The sequence below is a fragment of the Sander lucioperca genome, chromosome 13 (assembly GCF_008315115.2).
Source record: "Sander lucioperca isolate FBNREF2018 chromosome 13, SLUC_FBN_1.2, whole genome shotgun sequence".
Classification (NCBI taxonomy): domain Eukaryota; kingdom Metazoa; phylum Chordata; class Actinopteri; order Perciformes; family Percidae; genus Sander; species Sander lucioperca.
The window spans coordinates 24,893,541-24,903,116 of NC_050185.1; the positions used below are offsets into that span (position 1 = coordinate 24,893,541).

Here is a 9,576-nt window from a genome sequence, read left to right on the forward strand (position 1 = left end):
TGTGAAGAGTCCCCAAAAATAGGCGGAAGTCTAAGAAGTACAGGCTTGTAGTTTCTAACACCTCAAAGAACGTTCTGGATTCCCATTCGCTGGCAGACTTTGAACGCCACATCCGGCGCGCAAGCCTTTAAAAGTTTCCGACACACTTTTTCCCCCGTCTTTCTGCCGCAGCTGACGTTGTGCAAGGAGGCACGCAAGCGTTTGTGCTAAAACTTCTATTTTCCAGACAGAAGTGGAATTATTTCGGTGTTCTGGAGAACACTTCTGGATTCTGGAAAACACACACCTCGTATTTTCAAAACTGCAGAAGAGAAAACGTTTCTCTACCAGAAAATCGGACAGTGCTTTTCTTTTTCTCTCATTGAGTAGCTCTTCTCCTGCTGCTTTTGGGAGGGAAAGCTTTCCTCCATGTTCCGCTGACGAGCAGAACCGGACCCGTTTTGTTCCCATGGGAAGCTATGGACAAATAAAGAGGCTTGAGGTTTCCTGGGCAGAGAAATGTATGTGTGGTTATTAATGTAATAACTGCTAATGCTGCGATCGTGTTATGACATTAATGTGACTTGGGTTAATAAGCGCTACTGGTGCACCTTGACTTATTAATCTGTTTGAACTGCTGAGTCCAATCTGTTTTGCTGTGAATGTATTTTGATCACGATACTAGTTGATGATGGGTTTGAAACTGTAGCTTGGTTAAACCTGTAATTGCTACCCTGCTGACTCACCTTTCACAGAGTTTAGTTTACTGTACTGAACAAGAGAAGTGTTTATTCTCAGAACCTCGAGAATCAGGACCCCCAAGTGATCTTTCTTTTCTCTCTAATAAGGGGCTTTCTCTCCTCTTATATGCTAAACGAACACACCCATTTTACACACACAAACACACGCGTGCTACTGTGAACAGCTGGCCTTGCGACCTACGACAGTCACATACACACACGTGGAATAGCTACACAGCTAGCCCACAGCGAAGTAGCTTATTTGTGTACCCCTGTTTTGTCTGTTCTTTTGTCTGCAACACGTGCTTCACACTAGAAAACAGTTAGCCCCACAGTTAGTGACGTCTCACCATATGCTTTCTTTGTTTTGGTTATAGGTTATAAAAAAGTATATAGGTTTTGATGAGTGAAGAATTATTGATCGGCCATTGATAATTTTGAAGTTAAATAAACTATTATACTTTAAATAGTGGTTGTCTGTGATTATTTTGCATATTTGTTGTAATAACTGCTGGTTGAACAGTCAGTGCTCGAATTCACCCTTCCTTTTTTTCGTTCAAAGATACCAGATAGATTAACCAAGTTAATTAAGATCGGTATTTTAAAGGGAACACCACCTAATTAGACTGTTTGACAGTTTGATTATTGGCCCCTGAGTTTGATTGTTTGTCAATTTGGTAAAGTTATTAATACCCATATTCATAACTTTATTAATATTGATAGAATGAGGAGCTCGGAGTAGAGCCGCTGCTCCTTTGCGTCGAAAGGAGCCAGTTGAGGTGGTTTGGGCAACTGGTAAGGATGCCCCCTGGGCGCCTCCCTAGGGAGGTTTTCCAGGCACGTCCTGCTGAGAGGAGGCCTCTGGGAAGACCCAGGACTAGGTGGAGGCACGTCCAGCTGGGAGGAGGCCTCGGGGAAGACACAGGACTAGGTGGAGGCACGTCCAGCTGGGAGGAGGCCTCGGGGAAGACCCAGGACTAGGTGGAGAGACGTCCAGCTGGGAGGAGGCCTCGGGAAGACCCAGGACTAGGTGGAGGGATTATATCTCCAACCTGGCCTGGGAACGCCTTGGGATCCCCCAGTCGGAGCTGGTTAATGTGTCTCGGGAAAGGGGAGTTTGGGGTCTTCTGCTGGAGCTGCTGCCCCCGCGACGCGACCCCGGATAAGTGGACGAGAATGGATGGATGGACTGTGATTTAGTAGCCCAGTCTCATGGCAGTTCATAAAATGGTCACGTTATTGAATCTATTGATTTGTGTACTGAACACATTAATGTCGTTATTTTCGTCCGGTGAGCACGAACTTTAAAGTAATGTATTTCAATGGGTAGCATATTTTGTGATCACAGAACAATTATGGCAGCGAGTGGTATTGATAAGGTGAAAATCCACGCAGGGAGGTTAGTCGGGGTGGTGGATGGGTCAAACAACACAGGACTTTCACCCCGGAGACCAGGGACGCTTCCCACTTGTTGGCGTGTCCTGCATGTGACGGTTCCTTTCCCACTTCCTCTGTTCCTAACCACAACCGTCCCGTTGTTGTGGCCGGCGTGTGGCGTTTCATGTCCCCTTTGTGGTGTTTTCCCCGTTGTTGCGTCCCCCAGAGCAGCCCAGTGTCATGGCAGTTCGTGAAATGGTCACGTTCGAAAATTATGACCATGTGTATTGGAGATGGCAGCGCATTGTGATGTTCCCACCACGTTGGCCAGGAACATCTATAATGGCTCTGTGTCCAATGATGTTTCTCCCCCTTCTTCTGGTCTTTGCTAGGTTGAACCCAGCTTCATCTATAAAGATGAACTCATGGGATTGCATGAGCATCCATTTCTGGTACTCCCTGAAAACAAAGAACAAAAATCAGTAAATATTATGATAATGTTGCGTGTAGTGTACTGCAGTCAATATTGTACTTACATCCACATATGCTCGTCTGAGCTCTTTGTTTCTTTGAGAGTTTCTCTCAAACAGCATCTTATAAAGTTGTTTCATTCTGATTTGGTTTTGCTTGAGAATGCAAGCCAATGTGGACAGACTGACTCTTTGAATGTTGTTGACTGTGATGTTGTCTTGGATGATGTGGCTTTGAATTTCTCCTAATCTGATTTCATTATTTTCCAAAATCAAGTTTGCAATGGCAGCTTCCTGTACCCCGGTGAACATTTGGCCCCTTGCTCCACCATGGTTGCGTCTCTCAGTCCTTTAGAAAAACAAAAAATACACAAATATAGGGCTTGGACAACGCAGCCTAAAGATATCCCCCCCACAGTAGAGTTAATTGTACAGAAACTTGTACAGTTAGTGTATGACATCAGTCATTCATGAAGTAAACAGGTGTCACCCAACTGATACACTATGACATGGGGTGTACTACATAGTGTGAAAGAAATTTTGGTTAAATACCTCTACTCCAGTCTAAATGTCTGGATGACACAGGCGACAGTAAAACGGCTCAAGTTGGGCTGTACTCTCTGTCCAGCCTCTCGCATTGTCAGCCCATGGTTGATGACGTGATCAACTAAGGTTACATTTCATTTGAAAGTTGTTGCCCTCTTTGGCCATGAACTCCTCTACCAGCTCTACCCCTACATCTCACTCTTCCTCCCCCTCTCATTCTAACCCTCCCTATTCAAACGCAGCTGTCCGCCTCATCACCCACTCCAAATCCTGGCAGCACATCACTCCAGTCCTAAAACAACTCCACTGGCTTCCTATCTCCCACCGGATCACCTACTCAATCTTGGTTCTCCACCATCTGGCCCCCTCATACCTCACTGACCTCCTCTCCCCCTACCAACCCTCACGGTCCCTCAGATCCACCTCAGACGGTCTCCTCTGCATCCACAAACAATCCAACCTCCGCAGTTTTGGGGACAGAGCCTTCTCCAGGGCAGCTCCCAGGCTCTGGAACTCCCTCCCCCAAGAGATCTGCACCTCTGAGTCCCTCACCATCTTCCAGTCCCACCTCAAGACCCATCTCTTCACCTCTGCCTATCCATAGCCCCACGCCCTCTCCCTTCTCATTTGTGCCTGAATCCTGTTTTGTTTTGTTGTGCATTGTTTTTATTATCTACCTGCCCTGTAAAGCAACTTTGAGTTTGTGAAAAGCGCTATATAAATTACATTTATTATTATTATTATTCATCTTCCTCTCTCTGCAACGTCTTCCATTGTTGTAAAAAAAAGGTGCTGACCTGTGGTCTTTTTATAGTGCTTACTTCCTGATTGAAGTGGTAACAATTAAGCATTGAGGTGTTTGGTCAGGTGAAACATATGTTGGCCAATCAGCTCATGTCGTGTCATTTTGAATGGCAGTGTTTTGAAATAGCAAACATGTGACTTTATGTCAGATTGTTGTCTTATGCAGAGACGCGTGTTCAGTGCATTTAAAAAGTGACATTTTGAATTGAAATGTGTGTAAAGCAGAAAATGTGTTTAGACTTTTGGAGACTTGAGAAGAGGTTTTGCTCTCTGTGTGTCAGTTTAAATAATTGTGCTATGCATGTCATTTTAGTGTGTTAGCAATTGGAAAAAAAACTGTAACAGGAAGGGTGGGACAAATGACAGCTTTATCATTCTTATTGGTAGAAAGCATTTGTAACCTAATAAGTTCCAATCAAAGCTCCAGCCCACCTTCAACCTCAGCAGAGTCTGCTCAGCCAGAATAACTGAAATCACCTGTGTAGGTGTTCAGAGGCTTTAAGTAGGTTGTACATTTGTACTCGCCACTTGTATTTACGTTTGTACATTCTTTCCCTTGTATTTAGTATTTTTGAATAGTATTCTATCTAACCCTATGTATTATATTTTGTATATACTGTATGTGTGCTGTGTGTATTATATCTTGTATATTCTGGATGTGTGCTGTGTGTCTTATATTTTGCTGCTGTAGCACTGAAATGTGTTTAAATTTGGGATTAAGAAAGTCTATCTAATCCACGTGTTAAACTCGAGGCCCGCTGGCCGATCCAGGCCGCTCGCAGGTTTTAAACTGGCCCGCATATTAATTTAGGTTCACAATACATGTTGGCTATCCTAGATGTATCCCGAAACAAAAAGACAGAAACCTGTTTTTCAAACTGCAGTCACTTAACACTCTGAGCAGTGTTTGGCAGATTTGTTGACTTTGAGACTCAGAAATCCCCCCAGAACCAGAAAGTTTTAATATTAAGTCTGTTCATCATTCAGACGGCTACACTTCATGTCAGGTACAAAAGTTCTGTATCTGTGTCTATCTGTGTGCATATGTGTGTATCTGTGTGTATCTGTGTCTATCTGTGTGCATATGTGTGTACCTGTGTGTATCTGTGTTTATCTGTGTAACCTAAAAAATATTGAATTCAGTACCCAGCCCTAATCGTGAGTATATACTGTATATTATGTGCGTGTAAACATAGTCAGTGTTGGTGAACCACTTTGGTCCACCCTGAATGTTGCCATTACATTTTGTAGAGACAGTGTTGTTCCCCATGAGAATGACTCAGGTTTTTTAACTAAACTGTTAAGGGACCGTTTGGTATTTATGGAATGGACCACCGGAGGAAAATAGGGGAGGGTCATATCTTTTTATTCTTTATTGAGGGGAGGGTAACCCAACATTTTTTAGTCTAGGGGGGGAGGGTTGGTCACCCCACGTTTGTATTCATGAAAACAGCAACATTTCAAAGTGGCTTGTTTGGTGCATATTTTTCCATGTATATAAATGTGATGTCAGCTTACTAATTGATTGCGGGTTTTGTGTAGATTTGAACTTGTATACGTTTATTCCACTATATTTATAAATGGTGAAGTGGAGAGCCCTCGTTCACCTGTTTGGAGCTGGCTGGTGAATGTGACGCTCGTATCGGCCTTGCTGGATACACCGTGATCCTTTCTGTGGATCTACTGATCGCTGTGGATTATTTATTTTTTTCGTGTCATTGGATTACGGCAAAATACAGATCTTTTTTCTCAATGCGTTTTAACGTTTTATGGTGTGATTGCGTTTCGTTTTTGCGTTTGGAGAGGCATCTCAACAGACTGGAGGTCCAACACTGATTGTTCACCGTTACATTTTAGTTGAATTTAAGTGTCGGGGCATTCCGCCACCCTCTGTCTATTGCGTTCCAAGACAGCCGTGCCGCGATTGGATTTCATGACGGCGAATTGTTAAATTGTTACAATGTAATTTTAAATCTGCTTTAAAATAAACATATATGTTTTGGAATTTAATGTTCAGCTTTGGCAGCTTTACCTATGTGCTAAAATATACAAAGACTGAGGAAGCCTAGTGACGACTCCATAGCAACCAGTGTTGAGTTTATTATTTCCCAGTGTCCTTTGTTGAATGGTCTCAATGTCTTATGGTTTTATTTCATATGAATACTAGTTTACTAGAGGAGGAACTTAGTATTTGAAGTAATGCAGTAATGCAGGAAGTGTGCATTTAGTTTCCCTGCTTATTGTGTTTCCACAACTATATTAGTTAGTAAATCTACTGAAATGGCCACCACACCATAACAGAGGAGTGTGATGTGTAAGATGAGAATGCAGAGGTTATGTATGTCATGGGTGTAAAAAATCAAATGGCATATGTACATCTTTGCTAAGCGTAAAAACTAGCACATAAGGGGAGGGTCTTTCCTCTTTTTCAAATCACTTTGGTGGGTCATAGAAAAATTATTACTGGCGAGGGGACGGTCAAGTCTTTTTAGCCTAAAGGTCCCAAAACTCCTCCGGTTGCCCCTTAAATAAATAACGAACAGTCCCTTAGCTTCACTACTCTAGTGATGTTAAAATGTTGCTCCTAGTTAGGTTGACTACTCTTAACAGATATAAAGACTGAAAGTGTCAATATTTTGACTTGTAGTCATCTTTATTAAAAGACTTTCTTAAATGTTTCTTAACTAAACTGTACCTTTTCTCCTTAACTTCTTCCGGGACAGGAACACCCTCTCTTCAGGTGTCAGGAGTGAAACTGAGTCATCCTCAACATTTGTTGTGTTCTGGTTTAAGAACCAGCTAAAGGCCAATAGCACCCCCTTGTGGTTAATAAAAAGTACTGCATGGAATACCATTCATTGTAACATTTTACCTACAGCCTTGACTTCCACACTTCTGCTCTGTCCGTCTGTCCTTCTGTGTGTGTGTGTGTGTGTGTGTGTGTGTGTGTGTCTGTGTGTGTGTGTGTGTGTGTGTGTGTGTGTGTGTGTGTGAGACACGCACACCCGTTTTATGATGTTTTGAGGACCAGTGACTGGCAGCACCCTTTCTGAAGGGTCTAGAGACATGATTTTAACTGCTAAAATTATTACAAAAATTATTCAAATAAATTTAAAACCTGAATCTTGTCCACACACACACGCACACGCAGTCATACACACAGAGACACATCACAGACACACAAACACACACAGGCACACATGCATACACACACACACACACACACACACACACACACACACAGACACACAGACACACACACACACACACACACACACACACAGACACACACACACACACACACACACACACACACACACACACACACAGACAGAGACACACACAGAGACACGCGCACACACGCACATGCGTACACACACACACATGCAGACACACACACAGGCACAAAAACATGGGGAAATAAAGTTTGAAAAATACAGAAGTTACCCTTTAAAAATGTATTTATATGCATAATTTCTGCTGTACAGGGAAATAAGTGTAACATTAAAATAAACTGGTTCCCATCTTTGTTCTTCATATTGACGTTTCACCCTACATCATGCAAAATACTTTAAATACGATAAATCATTTTTTTTGCTGTAGGCTTCTACCTAAAGCTCATACAGGTTTACAGACGGCACAGTTCAACAGTAAGCTGCCAGTGTGAGAATGAAGATCTCTGTGAGTTTTACGCTGTGGCTGCTGCTCGGCTCCATCTCCCCAAGTGAAAGTACCGATTATCAGAAGAGTTTTCCTCAAGACATCTATGCTGTGCTGAGAGAGATGACCGCCTCGTTGGTTCAACTGAAGGCGAACATGTTGCAGACTCAAGGTACAGCAATGAACTGTTTGCATCGTGTCATAGCAGTTCAGATATATCCAAAAGGAGAGAAATATGTATTTTTCTATGTATTGGAGCAAAGTAGGGCTGAAACTACTGATTATTTTAATGGTGAATTAATCTGTGGATTATTTCTCCTTGTTTGTTCAACTGAAGGTGGACATGACGTTGTTGCAAAAGACAGACTCAACGTACAGTAGTGAAGCCATCACTAGAAACCTGTTTTACACCGTGTCATAGCAGAAAAATAATAAAATGCTCAAAATGATTAATCGATTATCAGAATAGTTGGAGATTTATTTAATAGTTGATGACTAATACACTAATCTTTGCAGCTCTAGAGCAATATCTAAAGAAACTGTCTCTGGTTTTGCAGAACAAGCAGCACAGCTGAAGACTGAAATGGACAAGCTGAAGCAACAACAGATAGGTATTGTTCTCTGATCATTGTTCTTGCTGCCGGCTGCTTCTGCTGCTGAGAACTTTACAGTGAGACATTTCATTTTTACTAAATTCAAAAATGGTGGCCAAAGACTTTCAAGTTCTGGTAAATTTAGAAGAAATCTACACACAAAAAATAAACAAAGTTTAATAAAATGAATGTTTTCTTTCCACTCATCTAACTCTAACCCTGAGTGAACGGTGGCACTGAAGGACAAAACACAACATTTCACAAATGTTGTGTTTTGTCTGTCATTGCGTTCGGTAAGGAAGGCCTGTAGACGGGCGTTTAGAATACAGCAGAAAACCTTACCCAGGTTACTGTTCACATAGATGCCTCAGTAGTCATTGGGGTCGAATTTGTCTACACTCTTAAAGGTAGGGGATATAAGCCCCCTGTTCCAGACCTCAGGGAAGCAGCCAGCTTGAAGAACGAGACTGAACAGCTTTAAAAGGACCTTCTCCAGCTCAGGGGGGGCTGTGTTTCAGCATTTCAGTCCTGATGCTGTCAGGTCCACATGCTTTCTTTGGTTTTAGTTTATGGAGTGTGTGTGTTAACTCCTCTTGGGTGATTTCATAGTCAAGTGGGTTTTGACTCTTTTATGATTTTTTCAAGGGAGTGTAACTTTCGTGTAATGCCTTGTTGGCCAATTGTAAGGTTATCTGATGGGACTGTGTTGTAAAGGTTTTCAAAGTAATTCCTCCATGTTTCTCCGTCTTTCAGAGGTGTGTCTTGGTTTTGTTTTGGGTTTAGGTTATTCCATTTTTTATTCCATGAATTTTCTATTTATTGTATGGTTTCATTATAGTGTGCTTGTTTTTTTCTTCTGAATCATATGTTTATATTCTTTAAGTTTGCTACAGTAATTTTCTCTAATTTCTGGGTTGTTTGGTTGGCGGTGTTTTTGGTTGGAGATTTTTCGGAGGATTTTCCTCATTAGTTCGCACTCCTTGTCAAACCATTTTTCTTTGTGGGTTGTGTTTTGGGATTTAGGATTACTCCTCAAGAGATTTGCTTTGAGGACAATATTGTGATATAGTTCATTTATTTGAGTTACTGCCATAGTTACATCTGCCTGATTTGGTGTGAATGTTGTTACTAAAAAGTTAATAAGATTAGTATTTTCAACCGAGTTAGCTGCATTGGTGAATTCATACACACTGTCAGATGTCCATTTATAGGACAGATTAAGTTTTACAAGTTTTTTAGTGTATATAATTATAATTTTAATTTTAATTTCCTGTGTTCTTTTCAGATATACATTTATCTGGCTGTGGTCTGAAAGTGGTAACTGAGGTCTTACAGTGAATGCGTTGATGGAGGAGGGGTCCATGTTAGTAATTGCGTAGTCGACTACACTAGACCCAAGAGCTGAGC

General features: G+C 41.8%; 1 protein-coding gene across 5 annotated transcripts in view; it reads left to right on the top strand.

Annotated features, from left to right (window-relative positions):
• The first annotated feature begins 7,571 nt into the window (after positions 1–7,571).
• Positions 7,572–9,576, top strand: part of LOC116062750 (complement C1q-like protein 4) — a 222,943-nt gene continuing 220,938 nt past the window's right edge. For 4 of the 5 annotated variants that reach the window (XM_035990851.1, XM_035990852.1, XM_035990853.1 and 1 more), the window contains exons 1-2: positions 7,572–7,748; positions 8,134–8,166. In XM_035990851.1, the coding sequence (XP_035846744.1) occupies positions 7,586–7,748; positions 8,134–8,166 (196 nt within the window). In that variant the 5' untranslated portion in view covers positions 7,572–7,585. Of the gene's footprint in view, positions 7,749–8,133; positions 8,188–9,576 lie in introns of all 5 variants that reach the window. The other variant, XM_035990854.1, reaches the window with a different exon arrangement.